Genomic DNA, 18,035 nt, shown 5'->3' with positions numbered 1-18,035 from the left:
CCTGATTACCATCGCGCGCCAGAGGGGTTTCTGGTCATTGTCGGTTTTTCTCGTCATGGGCCTCACGAGCCTTTTGCTTGCTCTATCACGATCATAGAGGCCAAAAATAATTGATAGCGCCTTGTAAAACGAAAAAAATCCATGTTACAAGTGCCAAGTAATGACCAGAAACCCCCGTGGCGCGCGTAGGTATCCAATGAGAGAATGCGGCTCAATCGCAGCCTGATATTCCCCCGCCTTTGAAGACACGAGATGCTGCATCCTTCATGTCGACCATCCACAGTTTGGTGACTGAAGCCAGCAGAAGCTTTCTCCAGAATTTGAGAGGAATGTACGCATTTTCCTACCTTTGTTAGATCATCAAGAGAGATGTCGAATCCGAACGATTACACAGTCGGCTGGATCTCCGCCATCACGACCGAATATGTTGCTGCCCGAGCTATGCTTGATGAAATACACGAAGGACCAGAGATGGTTTCCACCAACGACAGTAATAATTACACATTAGGTCGAATTGGGAAGCATAACATCGTTATCGCCGTTTTGCCCGATGGAGAGTATGGCACATCTTCCGCAGCACGTGTGGCAGCAGATCTGTCACACAGTTTCCCTCATGTTCGATTCGGTCTGCTAGTTGGCATTGGCGGAGGCGCGCCATCTCGAAAGCACGACATTCGTTTGGGGGACGTGGTGGTGAGCTCTCCAGGAAGCAGTAACGGCTTTAGCCACAGTGGTGTATTCCAGTATGACTTTGGAAAAACTATTCAGGGACAGAACTTCCAAACAACTGGATTCCTAAATCAACCTCCGTTTCTTTTACGAGCGGCAGTTACAGGCGTCAAGGCAAGATATGAGGAGGAAGGGCATCGAATTAAGGCAAACATTGGTGCCATTCTCGATAAGAATCCAAGGCTACGAAAGAAATACCAACAACCTGATTCAAGTCACGATATATTATATGAAAGTCATATCTGCCACCCTATGAACGAACGGAGTTGTGTTGCAACATGTGGAAATACTCCATCTTCCATCATCTCTCGACCTGAAAGGGGTGAGTATGAGGATGACCCAATGATCCATTATGGCTTGATTGCTTCAGCAAACCAGCTCATGAAAGACGCCGTGCTTCGGGACAAGCTCGCTACAGAAAATGATGTCAAGTGCTTTGAGACGGAAGCAGCAGGGTTGATGAATCACTTTCCGTGTCTCGTTATTCGTGGTATTTGCGATTATTCAGATTCGCATAAGAATGAGGAGTGGCGGGGATATGCAGCAATGGTGGCAGCCATGTACACAAAGGACCTTCTTCATCAAATCGCGCCCAATAGAGTTGAGGCTGAAAAGAAGATTGGAGATCTATTATCTGGTCAGTCCGAGGCTCTTCAAATTGTACTATTAGCATATACTGATTCCATGACAGATTATCGAGATATTGCAAGAGAACACCGTGATGTTGCAAAGGAGCACCTAGACATCACCATGGAGGATATTCAAACTCAGGAAGAAAAAAGGTGTCGTCGGGAAGAAGAAAGTTGCCACCAGCTATTCCGCCTAACAAGGAGTGACAAAGATGTCACATACGAGTGGTATAAAGACCGAGTGGAAGAAAGGATCGAAGGCACTTGCTTGTGGTTCCTCCAACACGATCACTTCCAAACGTGGTTGAAGCAAGACTCCGGTCCGTTGCTAGTATCAGCAGATCCTGGTTGCGGAAAGTCGGTGTTGGCTAGGTATCTGGTTGACGAGGCCCTCCAACGACCAGAAACTACCGTCTGCTACTTTTTCTTTAAAGACCGAGATCAAAATACCGTTCGGCAAGCTATTTGTGCACTGCTCCACCAGCTCTTCGCCCAGAAGCCTTATCTGATCAAATATGCTATGAAGGAATATCGCAAGGACGGAACAGGGTTGACCAACTCTACAAAAATGCTCTGGCAGATTTTACGGGATGCTACTAAAGATCCCCAGGCAGGGTCTGTCATTATCGTTCTTGATGCCCTAGATGAATGTATGGAATCCGAGCTTACAGACTTGATACATTCTGTGGAGAGGCAATTCCACAGCAATCATTGTGGGAAGCTTAAGTATCTTCTTACATGCCGTCCGTACGGGGAGATCCTATCCAAGTTTTATAACCTGACAAGTACTTTTCCGGAAATCCATATACCAGGAGAGGAAGCATCAGAAGTTATTAGCCACGAGATAGATCATGTTATTCAGCATCGGCTTGACCAACTCTCAAAAAAGAAAGGCCTCTCTACCGATATAACAGAGTATCTAAAAACAAGGCTACAAGAGGCTTCTCATCGTACTTATCTATGGGTATATCTAATATTTAACTATCTGGAGGAAGAAGACTTCAAAAAAACTTTGAAGGGAGTAGAATCCATTCTTATGGCACTTCCACTGAGCGTTAACGAAGCATACGAGCGGATTCTTAGCCGATCTAAGCAAGATCCGATGGTTCGGAAAGTGATAATTATCATCTTTGGGGCGAAAGTACCATTGTCGTTAAGGCAAATGAATCAAGCCGTTAACTTTGACGCCTCATCACGAACAGTCGACCCTGAAACAGATGGAGATTTCAAGTCTCGTCTTCGGTCTTGGTGTGGGTTATTTGTCTCAATTTATGATGACCATGTTTATTTCCTCCATCAAACTGCTCGAGAATTTCTTCAACAATCGTCTCCATCTGAAATCATGCCGGTCACATCTGGACGTTGGCAACACTCTATAAATGACTACCAAGCACATGGGGTCCTTGCAGAGATCTGTCAAGCTTACCTCCTATATACACACGATACATTAAAATGTGACAGCGAATTAATCAATCACAAGGAAGTCCATGACTATATCGTTGCCAATAAGTTTATAGATTATGCGGTTGAAAATGGGGCTCATCACATCCAACAGTTTAGGGCCCGGGAATCAGGACATCAAACTGCCGTACCCATGGAGGTATCTGAGAAGTTGAATACGCTAGCTACAGTGCTAGGAGACCACTATTGCTGGAATAATGACCAGATTTTCTTCAATTCTGACCTGATATTCTTCTTTGAGTTTGCGATTCAAATCGCTATAATGGCTATCTACGCAATGCCTCAAGATCACCCCAGCCGGGCCACCATGTTGAGCAACTATGAAAATCATGAAGGCCCAAAGTTCGATCCAACAGGTCACTTAGATTCAATTTTTGATGAATCGAGGGAAGTCCTTGAGAATACTCCGAGATATCATCCACACCGGGAGAAGCTTTTGCAATCCCTTGCAGTTCATCTAAGAGATAGGCCAATGCGCACTACCTTCTCGAGCGACGGTTTTCAAGCAATGACCATACTAGGAGAGGTTATTTACACTACACTGCTAAATCACCCAGATCGGTCACTACTCTTAAACAGCCTCGGAGATTGTTTTAGCACATTAAACGTAGTATCGGACCGGGGACCTACTCTTAGCTTTCCTCAAGCTGTACGAATGATATGGAAGAGTGTTGGTATGATACCACCAGATTATCCAGATCGACTAATCATCTTGGAAAACATCATTGAGGACGTATATTACTGGGAGTGAAGGATCAATGGCTGGAGACATAAAATTAGGAAAATAATGTAAATACTGTGTTAGGGCGCAATATCCATCTACCCAATCTTAGCCATCGCACACAGCACCGCCGAAATCACACTTGATTTATTGAACATTAGTCCTCATTCCCTGTTCTAAAAGAGAAGATTATAGATAAATGGCGTGAGGTCTCATTGACGGCAGCGCGTCTGCTGAGCGCCGACTTCAATACAAAAGCGATGCTCTTGATATTTTTCCGTCTACAACATTGACAAAAATCCCGAGGTGGGAAGATATGGATGGATAGGTATATACGTCTAGCAGACACTTTCAAACTCGCTGGTTTCTACCACGTATTGGACACTTTGTTAGCCGCAGACAACCACGTACTGGGTGTATGTATGGAGGTTATATTTGTTATCAAGAGGTTCAGTAAAGCTGCAGCAACTAGGTCAGAGGAAGGCTACGCCCCAGCCTTTGGACTGGGTGTACGTATAGCTGGGCTGATGATGTACATGTTAGTTGGACGAGAGCGTACAAGATGAGTCTATGAGCGCTGGGGTTTGTAGCTTCCAGGATACTTCGAGACGGTTAGATGTATGGCAAAGTATACCAGTTGCCATGACAAGTTACCAGCTAGCACTCCGAGACTGCTGTTCAGCATCCCGTATCTCAATTTTAAAAGTACATGGTGATAAATAAGGGAGAATGCAAGGAATGAGAGGAATAAAACAATAGTGGCAGATACTAGAAAGATGTTCCAATAATAGAGGCAGTAGTAACTCGCGATAAAAAGTATAGCGGTGGCCATGGCAAATTAAAAGAGCCGAAGGGCGCTACGCACACAAACCATCATCAACCCGAGTCAATTGTTCTCAAAAGTGCAAAGAGCAATGATTCACGGTCAGCAAATACACACATACAAGACGCAAACGTAGTAAGAAGCCAACAAAGTATCTTCATATATTCTCACAACCTCCCCTTCTCGACTCGTCTGTCTCTGTCTCATCTGTCTCTGTAAAAACTCCCCGTCCAACACGAAAAAATCTCCAGATTTCCCTTCCTCTCAAAAGGCTACAAAATATCGAACAGAAAAAAAAAAGACAACAAATCTCCTGGATCGTAGAGAAAAAAAAATAAGGTAAAATCCTTTCATGCCCATCCCTTTCCCTTTCCTCCCCTCATAGCATTAAAAAAAAGAACTCCAAGCGTCACAATTCGAATGACTCTTTTTCTCCTTTTTTCCTTTTTTGACTTCTCGTTGTTGTAATAGTCCTTTTTTAGGTTCTCTCTTTCTAGGAAGCAAGGGCAAAAGAGGATTTCTTTCCGGCGTCTGCCTCATCATAAACAGGCTATGATCTCTTTCAAAACGAAGAGAGAGGGGGAGATGTACAAATAATTGAAAACCCGGCGGACAAATTCGTCTTTTTTTTGACTCTCTTATTCCACACAACACTAAAAAAACACAACAATGGTAAGCAGTTGCAAAGGGCGGGGGCTTTAAATCGCTCGCACTCAAATGCCACATATGCTATACACTACATCCGCGCCCAACTCGCACATACAGATATAAACTTTTTTGAAGAGTGCCAACCAGGACCGCTCATGAAAGTACAAGAATAAAGATAAAACAAAAGGGGGTGAAAGTAGAATAGCAAAAGCGAATAGATAGGTGAAGAAAGAAGAAGAAGAAAAGAGACTAACTCAAGAAATAGCATCGCCAGGATTGTCGTATCGAACGTCAGAGTAAGAAAGTTCGGTCTTGACTGTCTGCAGTGAAGATGGACAAAAGTAATCGATAAACGCCTGGAGAAATGCTAAATGGACACTGATTCCGGGCCGCATTTCCTATAAAGGGAATATAACAACACACACACACATACTAAACACATCTTCTCTGGCTTCTTGCCAAATCAGTAGACAAAGCACAAACGGTTAACCGGAAAATCAAAAAGGCTCGCCAACACCTACCCCACCGCCTTGGCGGCCCCAAACGCCAGAATTCCGCCACTCTCCCCGCTGATTGTGATCAGGGTTCTCCCCATGGGGATTGGGTTGATCAATTTGATTGGCATCATAGGGAGAGGGCTGGTCTTCTGGGGGCCTGAACCGCGGCGGTGGCACCGGCGTAGTGGAATTTGGCGGGGGAGGAGGGTTGTCCTGCATCGGCCGGACTGACCTCTCGCCCTGCCAGACGGACGGATCCGTTTCGCCTCGCTTCGGTGGCGAACGGGTCGAGCTCTCTTGCCGATTGTAGACCTCGCTCGGCTCGGCAGGGGCTTGTCCTCTGATATCTTGGTAGCGTTTCATAATCTCTTTGGTTGAGATTTCGCCATTGTTGCTGAAAAGATAGGGGTCGTTTAGCAGTGTAAGAATCTCGTCGGGAACCTAAAACAGCTCATTAGCATCGCCTTGCTTCATCGCAATCGAGATTTCCCGGTGTTTATAATGGGAATACTTGCCTGGCACATCTCTTCGATATTGTCAATAAGAATCTCCACTGCGTCAATCACATAGATAGTCTCGCTGTCCATGGAAAGTGTTTTGGCAGGGTTCATCAAAATATTGGGTGCAATAACGGTTGCCAGATTTCTTACGTCCATCTTGGACCCGACCTCTTCGTCCAGTTGGTGGAAAGTGCCGGCCCATTTGAGGAATGTGAGAAGAATTTCCAAACAATCACGATGACTCTTGGGAAGGAGACACATGGCCATGTGCAGACACTGCAGCTTCCGAGCTGGGTCTTGTATCTTGGCAACGGTGATCCACAGCTTGTAAAGCTTGTTGGTCATGAGAGGATCTGGGAGGTCTCGTAAGTATCTCTTCAGAACTGCTGCCAGCTGAATCACTGGCTGCTCCATGAAATTGACGGTATCGCAGCCTTCCGCATTGATCTTATCAACCATTGCCTGTTGCTTCTTGATATTGCCATTTTTACGGAACACGCCTTCAACGGAGAGATCCATCTTGCGCATAGATGAGATAATGTCGTCGACGACCGCGGGGATGCGCAGAGTGCCAGGTCCCACGCCGTCTGTTGAGTCGGCGCCATCTCGCTCAATGATAATCTCCAAGGGCACACCAAAGACGCCCTTCTTCTTGACACCTTTGCTTTTGTCATTCTTGAATGCTTTGCCCAGATTCTTCCAGAACGTGGCCGGTTTTCTGGATTCAATGAAACTCAACAGTTCCTCTAATGTGAATTCTGATTCGACCACGGGATGCATAATCAGGACGGCAAGATGTCTGACATTGAAGTATTCGAGGCCTGACAGTTCGGGGAAGAATTTCCTGCCAACTCGAGACATCATAGGGTCAGCTGCCTGCAGATCCGGCCCAACTGACTGCGTCCTTGAGTGGCCTAAGCCGAGGCCTTGGTCAGGGGCACCAGATCGCGAAATATCGCTGGGTGGTAGTCGGTCACGGCGCTGTTGTTGTTCACGAGACTGCTCAACAGCTACAATGCGAGAAATATCGTCCAATGTGATGGCGTCGTTTTGCCCAAACATTTGGTCTGTTGATCCTTGAGTCTTATCCTCTCCTCCAGAAGATGCAGGACGGGGACCTCGTCCATCAGCATCCATAACACGAGATGTCCGAGCTTGTCTGACGCTAGATGACAAGTGTCGATCGAGACGTGTGCTGCGCAGTCTTCGAACCTCATTGAGGGTCGTTTCGTATGTTGACTCGCGACGACGGCTTTTATCATTTGCATCGCCTGGTTGCCTCGGCCTGGCACCTGCATTTTGACGAGAGGGGTCAAAGTTGCCGTCTGCACCGATGTCTCCAGACGTTAGGGCGCCATTGCTTCTCAGAATATCTAGCAGTCTTGCCAGGGCAACTTTGAGAAGGAAGACGTATTGTTGAAGTTTGGAAATGTGGGTAAAGGGCGCGAGGCCGTCGGTTTTGCCTCCAATGCATGTGACGCAGTAAATCTTGCGTTCCAGCGCGTTGAAGTGAGCTTCCTCCAGGGCACGGCCAAGCTCTCGTTGGCAGCGAGAACAGTTGACACATCCAATATGCCATCTCGAATCGCCAGTCTTGGCACATTCGTCCTCAACCGACCTGCCACACTGCGCGCAGTGATCCGAGTCCTTGGCCGAAAGCCGCTTGCCGCCCATGGTAACTTGCAGGAGGCCCTCGTCGCCCTTGTAGCTCTCAAAGTCGTTCAGATTATCCAGAAACTGGTGAAGGCCATCGCTGGAGCTCGCGTCTCGCTCCAAGCGTAGCGCTCCCTGGAGGCAAATGCGAATGAGCAGCTTGAGATAGTGGGCCAAGCCGGTGACGAGGGACAGAAGCTCCTGGGTAACACCCAGCTGCCGCGATCCATTATCCTGCGTTTTCGACAGCAAGGAGAAGAAGGCCACAATCTTCTTGCAGAGAAGCTTGGCCTCTCGACCATAAGACATGGCTATAAATACAATCGCACATTAGCGCCTCCGATATATAACACGTTGCCCACATATTCATTCCAAAAGAGATGGACCATTTCTCCCCTCCATTCGGAAGCTTACCTTTCTCGCTTTCTTTTGAAACAGCGGCGTCTAGCCTATCTGCAGCTTGGAAAAGGATCTCAACGTGCCAGATGAAACGCTTCGCAACCAGCACACCGTCGACGTACGAGGCATTACTGACGTGAAGCAGCATATCAGATATGCACGCGGCAGATGACTCTTCGAACGTTGATAGAACACTCCATATTCTGAAAACCTTGTCTTCCATGCGTTCTTCATCCTCACGAATGCGGTCCCTGATGAGATCGCTCACATCTGCCTCTTCGATCTGGGGCACCTCGGTCGGCTGAGCTAGACGTACGTTCCAGAATTTGTGTATCATGTAACATTCGGGGTGCCAGTGCTGGTTCTGCCCATTGCGGAATATCTCAACAAACTGCTTCAGGATGGCTGTCTGGCAGCCATTGCATCGTTGGGCAAACTGGGTTGAGTAGTGGTAGTGGCAGTAGACGTGTCCATCATGCTCGTAGTAGCTGTCTTGGGCGCCAAAGACGGTCGCACAGAGTGAGCAAGTAAAATGATCAACGTGATACTTGTGGTCGAGGGCGGTTATGTACGACCCGCGAAGGGCCCCACCACACTGGTGGCATAGGAGGCCGAGGCGTCGGAAGTAATCAGTCTCGCAGAGGGGATATTGTCCTCCGTTTTCATCTTCGGCGGGGAAGAACTTGGATGCCACGATCTCGCCGCAATCCTGTCGAGGGAGGTTAGAACATCTCGCGGTAGAGAGGTGGTAAAGTGGGGGGACGAGGAAAGGAGATGGAAGCAAGAGGGGGGAGAGGGGGGTTGGGTATTACTCGGCACTTGAAGCAATCCAGATGAAATGTTCCATCCAGAGCTCGGACGAACTGTCCCGTCAATTGCAGGCCACACTTTTTGCAAACCCTCGACTGGGCACTGACAGATCGTCCGTTTCTCGGCCGCGGACGGCTCACATCGCTGCCGTTTGTGGGCTCGTCTGCATATCCTGCTGGCGGCGGTAAGGGGCCGCTGGGGCCTGGTGCTGTCGGGTTGGGTGCTTGCGATGATCCATTCTGCCAGCTGGCGTCTGCATGGCCGGTGTGTTCATTCGCGTGGTCGTTGGGGCCGTCGTCGTGGGTTACATCCACAGGCGGACCGTTGCTGTGGTCGGTTGCCATGGCAGATGCTGCGGCGTGTTTCCTCCCGAACGCGTGTTCCTCTTTGCAGTCCAGGGGATGGCTATGATGATTCTGCCCCGTCTCAACGCCCGGTATCTAGTAGTCGTCGGCGAGGGGTAGCGGCCACGGCCGGCATCAGCTGGGGTGGGCTCTCGTTGGCGATATGGATTCCAATTGAGGGCGATGTCACGGCTCCAGACAGAGCGATGCGCGACAGCGTATCCCAAGTGGTTCACGATCCAAAGCAGAGCGCGACTGACATCCGCGTGACAGCCTAGCAGCAATAAAGTCGGTTCTCGCTTCGGTAGAGCGTCAGGCTGGGAGAAGAGCTCGCAGAGGGTCGCGGAGTCGTGAGATGGGGGAGATCAGAGGAGATGCGCGTGGCGTCAACATGCACGAGAGACGAGACGCAGCGGCCGAGGAACGACGGCGCCGGCACAGAACGAGGGGAGAAGGAGTGAGAAAGGAGGCCTGTTGCCGTCGAGAGGGTAGAAACAGCCGTGATGGCGAGAGAGAGAGTCAACAGGCCGTGGATTCTCAGCCAGTGGAGGAGAGCTGGGCGCACTTTGTTGGACTCACGGGACTGGGGGGCGGTCGAGGGCGGCTGCTGACAGCGCGTGGAGTCGCTGTGGTTTCTGAGGGGCGGCTAGTTTGGAGGTAATTTCCAGGTCGCCTGGTCGCTGATGGGCGCTGTGGTGCTTCTGATGGCCTGGGCCGCTAATGGATCAGGTCGCTGATACTCGGCAGCGCGGTGTCACGGCGCCTGGCTGGCATGTACCGTTTACTTTTGGAGCTGCCAAGTCCTACGCTTCTTCGAGCAGCAACACGACGGGACGAGCATCAATTATGACGCTTTAATACTACCTGGCAGTGAGTCGCTGAGAGCTCAGCACCTTATTCCCCCTCCCAAACGAGGCGCACTTCGTGTCAGTTTGCTCAACTGCGCCACATCTAGATTCCAGCTCGTGTGCGGAAGCCCGCAGCATGGACTGAACTTTTGCCAGAACCATCCCTGAGAGCGGCCGGATGAGTAAGGTGAATGAATTGAAGTCTGGCATTGAGACCTGTGAAGTGCTTCATGGTGCTGGAGCTAATGTACTCAAGGCTGGATTAGTGCTATCTAGAGCTGTGCCGCTACCTGGATGTGGCATCCCCAGGAGGTGGTAGTGGGTTTATACCAGGTAGACCCCTAGTTGATTCCATTCACCAGCAGGACGCCAACATGATGATCAAGAACCCTCGATTTTCTGAGCAGTTATAAGGTGCTTGACATGTCTCATGCTCCTGTTTCCGAGCGCCAGGGAAGCCAGAAAAGGAAACATACTATATGCAAAGAGTTTGAAAAGCTTAGCTCCCTTTCCGAAATCTTGTCAACGCCACATTCAAGTCGGGTACCTTATTATCCATGCATAGGTACCGCGTAGCTCGGTGATCGGTATTGATTCGGTACTTGCTGTGTGGCTTCTATTTTTGTTCGTTGCATCTGTCAGTTTTGATCCCTGTATCTGTCAGGTGTCGAGTGCAGCAAAAGGTTACATGTACTCGCTCCAACATCAGCGCCACAGAAGACAAATACTACTGGGCTCACTTGAGAGCAAATATAGTACCTACCTAGGTACCTTACAAACACAATCTATGAATACCTTGGTACTTGAGGAGGGATGAAAAGAGGAATCTTTTCATCTGATAAGCCAGCCTTCGTCGCGAAACCATCTACACGAAACTCTGCGCAAAACTTTACCGATTGCACGGCGAGCTGTTTTGTTTCAGAGGCGTTAGAAAATCAGGCCAGGCCCTGTAGCTGCTTGGTTAGATTTCGATATTCATTACCACTACGGAGTCGATTTATTATAGCCGAGATCAGCCCGGTTGAGATGGGCAAAGCCGGCCCGTTCCACAAGCCCTTGCTCCAAGGTTTGAGCATAAGGTGGTAAGCATAAAAAAGTCCCCTTTGTGTCTGTCTGTTCTCAATTGAGCTGAGCGCATTTCCCTTCTACTGTACAGATACTCGTACTCATCGTGACAGGGCGGCGTGGGCCAGGGGAGGGTTCGAATCGACGGGTTTAGGGGTTCACGCTCGGTAGCTAGTCTCTCTTCAGGTTCTGTTTGATCAATATTGACGGCCTGGGCTATCCAGTTTCCACAGAGACACAGTTGCTTCAAAGAGCTGCCCCCCGTGCCAAAACGGCTCAACTGCATAACACACGGCTCCTTAATTGTCAGGTCGAGCACCTGTTACTCGTACTTGTACTACGTAGAGCCTTTTCATCTAATCTTTTCGACTACCTAGGTACCTTACCTTAGATACTAACTATACCTAACCTTAATCCGCCTCTGCTTGGAGATCTCTGGATTCTGCTTGTACCCCGTAGCTGCTGCTACAAGACCCTGGATGCCAGCCTCGGGCCATCCATCACTTTTCCCTTTTTTTTATTTCTCCTGCGGTGCGGCGCGGCACCTGCACGGCACTGCAGTGTTTGATGTGCAACCTTGCGCGCTTATTTCTTAAAGGAGGCGGGCTGCCTGCTATGACGTCTAGGCACATGTACCCAAGCCAGGTATCTCAGTAGGGAGTCAAGACGTGCGCATCGCGAAATCCCTCAACTCCAATTGCCAGCACCGTCTCATTCATATTGTGCGAGCACTATAGATGCCGCATTGCCCTTCTTCCTCGTATCCGTGAGTACGAGCACATGCTTCATGGGTATCTAAAAATGGGATTACTACAAGCACCGGACGCCTTTCAGCAGCATTCGGCGCTGGGCTATACGTGTATATGCCTGTAGGTTTGCTGTCAGGGGCCTCCGCAGTGGCCAATGCCGGACAGGGTCAAGAATGGGCTGCTTTCTGTCTGCATCTCGACTCGATGCCTGGACACCATTGCTTCTGTCAAGATGGAAATATGAAGTAGATCAAGGTATCAAAGTTATTTCGCATTCAATTACTATCCAAGTTCATACCTACTGCAGACGTAGGTTTGCGCCGCAGCTGAATCCATCGTCCAGTGCTTCTCTCCCACAAGCAGCTTCATTCACCCCAGCAACAAAAAAAAAGATGAAGAAAAGGGTAAACCCATCAATAAGATGTCAACAACAACAACAAAGTCCTACATGGCGGTATCAATCGTCCGATTGGTGCCACCTTGGACAAGTACAGTACGGTCAGGCAGATTCTGGTGCGCTGTACCTGCGTCCACGCGCTCGAAGAAAAACTCCCGTATTCGCCTTTTTTCCTTTCAAGGCTTCCCCCCCTGGCCACTTATTTTTAGACCATCTTTTTCAGCCTCTTTTCAATCTTGTCGCGCCCCTCCAGAGTCCGCCACACTTCGTGGGGTGCCTCGTCCACGATGTCCCAATGCAGAAGCTTATCGGTCAGCCCCGTCAAGTCCTTCTGCTTGCTCGCCCAATTGTCGTCCTTCTTGATCTTGAGCCCCGAGCTAATCACCGCCAGCGGCGTGTCCCTCTCCTGGATCTGCCGGCTGCTGTCGACGTCGCGCTTGGTGAAGGAGTTGAGCACCAAGCTCTCCTGCAGCTTGGCAAAGATGAACTTGCCCGTCTGCGGAGCGGATCGGCCGTAGATGCGGTCGCGGCTGGAGCGTCCTTGAAACAGCGCGCCCGGAATCCGATCCAGCCCAAGCGGCGAGATGGCGCCTCGCAACCACAGCCAGAAGCCTCGGCCTGGCGCTGCGCCGGGGCCCAGCAGATCTTCGTGCAGGGGGTCGATCAACAGCAGGCCCCGAACGTCGTGACTGTGGCGGGCTGAAAACACTCGCGAGTACAAGGAGCCGATGCCCGCGCTAGCGAGAACCCAGGGCCCTCCCTCTCCTGCTTTGGCCAGGGCCTCGCTCAAGGCGTCCACCACGAAGCCGGCGGATGACGGCGACGGGGCGGTATCAGACCAAGCCAGCCCTGGCCGGTCTGCGAAGCAATAGCGAGAAATGGACCCGTTCTTGACCGCATTGTCTGCGAAATCCCATAGGCCGTACTCGACGGGCCACTCGCCTCCCTCGAAGAGGACGGTTGTGACTGCTTTGCCGTTGTCGTCCGTCTTGTTCCCATGGCAATACAGGTGGATACGATATTTGTTATCGTCGACCCAGTACAGCTTGCCAGGTGGTGCAACTCTTGCATCGAGAGCTCGGAGGATGATGTTTAGCGTTATCAGGACTGCGGCCACCACCATGACAGAGTAGCCAATGGTCGAGAGCAGGACCTCGAGCCATTCCGACAGTGTTCTTCTTGTTTCAGGACGGCCGGTCAATCTCTCTTCCTCCTCTTCCTTGCCCCATTTCACAGTTCTGTCCGCGACCACGGCCCATATGCTCATGAGTAGCGCCCATATGACGCTAACAATTCCGACCCAGCCCTCCTCGTACCTAGTCTTCTGGACTGAGAGGAGAAGAATCATGTCGAGCGCGAGAAAAGCCTACCGCCCGCGTCTTTCGCTTTAGTATTCATCCGTGGTAAAGTTCAGCAGCTGCAGCACTTACGGCAATTACAATTCCGAGTATCCTCACTGCTTTGGAAGGCACCCCGAAGAAGAGCAAGGTGAAAAACATAATGGCCAGCGTCAAGCTCGTGTAGCCAAACGCAAAGAAGCCGCTCCCCTTTGTGTGGAACCCAGGAGCCGTCGCAAATGCAGACACCAGCAGAATCACCCACCACAAGAACGTCAGTGCCGTGAAGAGCAATGTCAGGTAGCGGAGCATGCGAATGCTGAAGAGGTTATACGGCGACACTGCGGGATCATCAGGGGCGAGGAAGTCCCTATTGGAGTTGACGCGGTTGGGCAGCAGCCGAGTGTATTCGTCTGGCGGCCGCTCACCTTCCCCATTGTCAATCCGATCCTCTGGGCGAATGACTTGCTCATTATCATCGTCGTCCATTTTGGAGCTGGTAAACAAGGGCATAGTAAACAATAGATGGAAAGATGGACGATGGGGGGGGGGGGGCTTTCTAGAACCAGTAGCTACCCCATGAGCTGGTATTGCTGGAAGGCTTCAAATGAAGAAATTGAAAGAAAATAAAAAGAGAAAATAAAAAAGTCCAAAAGCTACAAGCCCCCTACAATTCAATTCGCCTCCACACGAGCTTCCCAATCCGTGCCCATTTAGTGTCTGTCCATCGTCAAAGCAGTGTCATCCTGATCCCGAGATTGCAAAAGTGCATACGTCATATTGCCGACACCATTCAGCCCGCATCCACCAATCACCATCTTGCCGCGCCCATCCATCTGTGACTTTTGCTCCGGATTTTTTCGAATTGGACTCGCACCAGATCGATCTAGCCTCTGGGCAGAAGAAGCTTTTGTGTTGCTTGCAAGCATGGCGATTGGCGATTGAGCACGCATTAAGGCGGTGGCCCACGATCATGTGATGCATCTTTTTCACCTCGAGGCTGAGTCCGGCTAGAACATGTTGTGTTTTAAGACTACATATGTCAGGTATTTACATGACGCATCGGTTTCAAAAGGGCAGTCCATTTATTTACTACTATCAAGCATTTACTTGAGTAATAAGAACACGGGATGCTGAATAGCAAAATGAATGGGCGTTCCCTCTTTAAATGTCTATATGTGTAATTGTATCACAGCACCAGGTCGGGTGATTCCAACTAAGGCTGCAATGTCTCAACCATGCATTTGGATATCAATTCGGGCTGTAACTACCCAGTGCTGTACTTTTATCATTCCATATAGTACCTAGAGAAGCAAAACTAAAACGGGGTATTGAACTAATCTGAAACTCATTCAGCCAGGTATGCATGTAAAGACTCTTCAATGCCTGCTCTAGCCCTCGATGTCATGTAGCAAAAGAAGATGATCATAAAAAGAAGCCACTTCGATATTGTCAACGCAAATCATAAGCTCGTAGAGTTCGTAAAAGAGCATTCTAGAAAGAAAAGAAGAAGAAAAGGAACAGAAAAGAAGAATTCCATCTTTGTATCCTTACTCTTCCCATGGCGCGATTGTATTGCAGACTTTGCCACTCTTCACACTCGGTAGCGATGAAACGCTGCTCGATACCGACTGACAGCCGCGGCTATGTCTCACACCTGGTGCCGGGGTCTCCTTTACTCGAACTTTTTCCTTGAGAGCCTTCTCGGGGGTAGGCCCTGATGTAGATGTAATAGCATCCAGCGGCACTTTTCCCAGGGGAGAGTGCATCTTTGCCGCGGCTTGTGGATCTTTGATGTCGACGCCGTGCTTTTTGAAGGCGTCCTTCTTTTGGTCCCTCATCGCTTGAGCTGAGGGCTCGCTGGTCGCCAGCCAATTTTTGACTTGTGACATCCAACGGGGACGTCTCTTTCCGGACATGGTGGTGTATTCGGATCGAGGTTCCTCGCTGCTCAATGAAGGGTCATATTCGCCACGAGACTGATTCGATGTGTTCCTCGATCCGGAGCTCGTAGCGCCTGAGGTTGAGGTAGCCATTCTGGAGGTTTGCTTGAAAGGGAGGAGAAAGATTGGGTCGTATCTTGAGCTGCGAGAGGCTGCGCTCGTAGCTACCCAATCTAGAGGATTGTCTAATGGTGCGTCTGTAGACAAAGATACTGGTCGGCCATCGGCTCTGACTTTCCGGGGAGTAATGTTCGTCTCCTGGTGGCGTTCAAGGTTGTACTGTCCTAAAGACAGCCTTTGCGACGGCGAAAGTCTCTTGAAATGTTGGTCTGAGTTTGGTAACGTCGCGCCGGTTGGTGAAACGCCTTGACTACCCGTGCTTGGCGACAAGTATGGCTGAATAGACGATGGGTTGGTCGAAGAGCTTCGCGATAGGAAGCGATTCAAGAGCGGACTTCTATCCACATCAGAAGATGCCGGGTGCTATCCGCCGTATGTCTGAGTGGTCGAGATGGGACTTTGAGTTGGGACTCTGCTTTCGATGAGACGTGGGTAATTCTGGTTCGGAGGAGTTGTAAAGGAGTCCCGCGCCGCGTTTGGCGATGGCGAACTATGTGAAGCAAGAGGCGTCTTTCCAGTGAGAGAAAATGGATATGAAAAATTGCGAAACCCGATAGTCCGAGGTAGCGAGGTTGATGGCAGCGTGAGCTGATTATCTGAGCAAGGTGAAGAAGTGTTGTCGGGCGAAGGAGCAGACATAGTCTTCCAAGAACATTCGGCGAGCCAGAAGTACGATTGATAGACTATGATGTAGACATGACCAATTGGAAGCTGAGAGAATCCGAGCTGCAACTCAAGAGAATGTTGGTAGGCTAACGTATCCCCGCGGTTAAGGCAGACGATGCTTGACTGGAATTCCAGGCCTAGAAGAGACGACGAGAGGAAAGTAAGATGATGTCGAAGCAGGCGAAATCACAGAGACGTTTTCAAATATGAAGATGCGAAGACGTATCAAGGTCGGTTTGAGATGGGAATTCTGCATGTGGCGTCGAACCGACGTAGAAGACAAGACACGCCGCTGATGGCAGAACACTCAGTGGCTTCTTTATGGGAGAGTCGAGTCGGTTGATCCAAAGGGAGCCTTGACAAATAAACCAAGACTAAAAATAATGTGGAGGGACGAAGACTCAAGTTGTCGGGATGTGGCAGAAAGGTTTGTTGCCCAGGAGGGGGTGGTTCCCAGGAACTAAATCGCGGCTCCGGAACCACGAGGCAGCGGGTTCGCACGTTCTTAAAATCGCAATGAGTGACTGTGCCTTGCGTTCTCTCTCCGGTATTTCTGCTGTCTATTGTTGAGAGCGGACAATCAACATAATGAGCTGTGGACTATTCACTCAGGGCTGACAACAGCTCAGTCGCAACCGAGGGTCCAAAAGACAATGGCACTGGTCATATGATGAATAGGTACGAACACTTTCTTCATCTTCTTTCTTCAAGCTCGCCTCCTTGCTTGCCAGCTCCCGTCCCTTTTTGCCTGCAAACGATTGCTCACATGTACTTGTACTGCACACACGGCACGGCCTTTTTCGCGTTCCCATTCCATCGCTTCTGGGCCAATATCCGACACTAGAGGTTTACAGTAGCATCCAATGGACCAACTGCTGCGGGCTCCTGGGATTGGCCACAGCCGCGTCGAGAATATTGGCTTGGATCTCACTTCGCGCGGCATGCTGCAGATTGGCGCGCAATAGTTTCAATGGCTGCCCAACAACAGGGGGGATGTGCCGCTGCGTCACTTCTCACGCTGTGTTTCTGTTTTCTTCCCTGCGCAAGCCGCCCAAGAAGATTAAAGCTAACAGGCGATGCACCGCCACTAGTGGGCTTCTGCCATTCGATATGTTACAAAAGTTGATGCAGCACGGGCTCTAAAGGGAGAAGCCCGATGTTTCGATATTGCTCGGACTGCATCCGCGACCTTTGTAGCGGCGACAGCTGAGCATCATGTGGCGTCCACGTTGCGATGGATCCCATGGCAACAGAATTTCGATGCGACTTTGTTCTCGGCAAGCCACAAAAGGCCGCTTTACGACGACGAGTTGGGGAAAACAAAAAGATCAGCACTCCAATTGGAACAAAGTTGGGCGCGGAAAAGAGGTTTCCCGTGGGTGTGTAGCATCAACTACTAGCCACTTCGTCATTATATTGCAGGTCCCGCGGCGTACAATTCATTCTCCAACCTAAGCAGTTCTTGTCGGTCATTTTCACTCAAATTAGCGATGGATACACGTAGATACAAGACACTGGAAGCGCACTAATACTGCGAGAAGAAACTCTCCTTCCTTGGTTTGAGGTACTAGAGTCTGGCGAGTTGACTCAAGAGAGGGAACCTTTGAAGGCCAATAAGGCCCTTGAACAACTGCTTGTTATTATTCCCGCATAGTGCCGCCCTAGTTGATGGCCCCTCCGTGAAGTCATTGGGGGA

General features: G+C 49.8%; 4 protein-coding genes across 4 annotated transcripts; 1 reads left to right on the top strand and 3 right to left on the bottom strand.

Moving 5' to 3' along the window:
- Positions 1-369: 369 nt before the first annotated feature.
- Triagg1_8773 (uncharacterized protein) lies at positions 370-2,084 on the top strand (the record flags this gene model as incomplete). Its single annotated transcript, XM_062903656.1, has 3 exons — positions 370-1,366; positions 1,421-1,973; positions 2,030-2,084. 3 exons carry the CDS (start codon positions 370-372, stop codon positions 2,082-2,084), a joined length of 1,605 nt encoding a protein of 534 aa, XP_062752245.1.
- Positions 2,085-5,508: 3,424 nt separating this feature from the next.
- On the bottom strand, positions 5,509-9,214 carry Triagg1_8772 (uncharacterized protein; the record flags this gene model as incomplete). The annotated part of the gene is made up of 4 exons (XM_062903655.1): positions 5,509-5,949; positions 6,159-7,972; positions 8,076-8,769; positions 9,011-9,214. The coding sequence occupies 4 exons, from the start codon at positions 9,212-9,214 to the stop codon at positions 5,509-5,511; spliced, it is 3,153 nt and encodes a 1,050-aa protein (XP_062752244.1).
- Positions 9,215-12,478: 3,264 nt separating this feature from the next.
- Positions 12,479-14,099, bottom strand: Triagg1_8771 (uncharacterized protein; the record flags this gene model as incomplete). Its single annotated transcript, XM_062903654.1, has 2 exons — positions 12,479-13,639; positions 13,704-14,099. The coding sequence occupies 2 exons, from the start codon at positions 14,097-14,099 to the stop codon at positions 12,479-12,481; spliced, it is 1,557 nt and encodes a 518-aa protein (XP_062752243.1).
- A 1,061-nt stretch (positions 14,100-15,160) lies between these two features.
- Triagg1_8770 (uncharacterized protein) lies at positions 15,161-15,646 on the bottom strand (the record flags this gene model as incomplete). Its single annotated transcript, XM_062903653.1, has 1 exon — positions 15,161-15,646. The coding sequence occupies one exon, from the start codon at positions 15,644-15,646 to the stop codon at positions 15,161-15,163; it is 486 nt and encodes a 161-aa protein (XP_062752242.1).
- Between the last annotated feature and the right edge of the window lie 2,389 nt (positions 15,647-18,035).

The sequence above is a fragment of the Trichoderma aggressivum genome (genome assembly GCF_033847375.1).
Source record: "Trichoderma aggressivum f. europaeum strain CBS 100526 chromosome Unknown scaffold_045, whole genome shotgun sequence".
Taxonomy (NCBI): domain Eukaryota; kingdom Fungi; phylum Ascomycota; class Sordariomycetes; order Hypocreales; family Hypocreaceae; genus Trichoderma; species Trichoderma aggressivum.
This window is presented reverse-complemented; position numbering and strand designations above follow the sequence as displayed.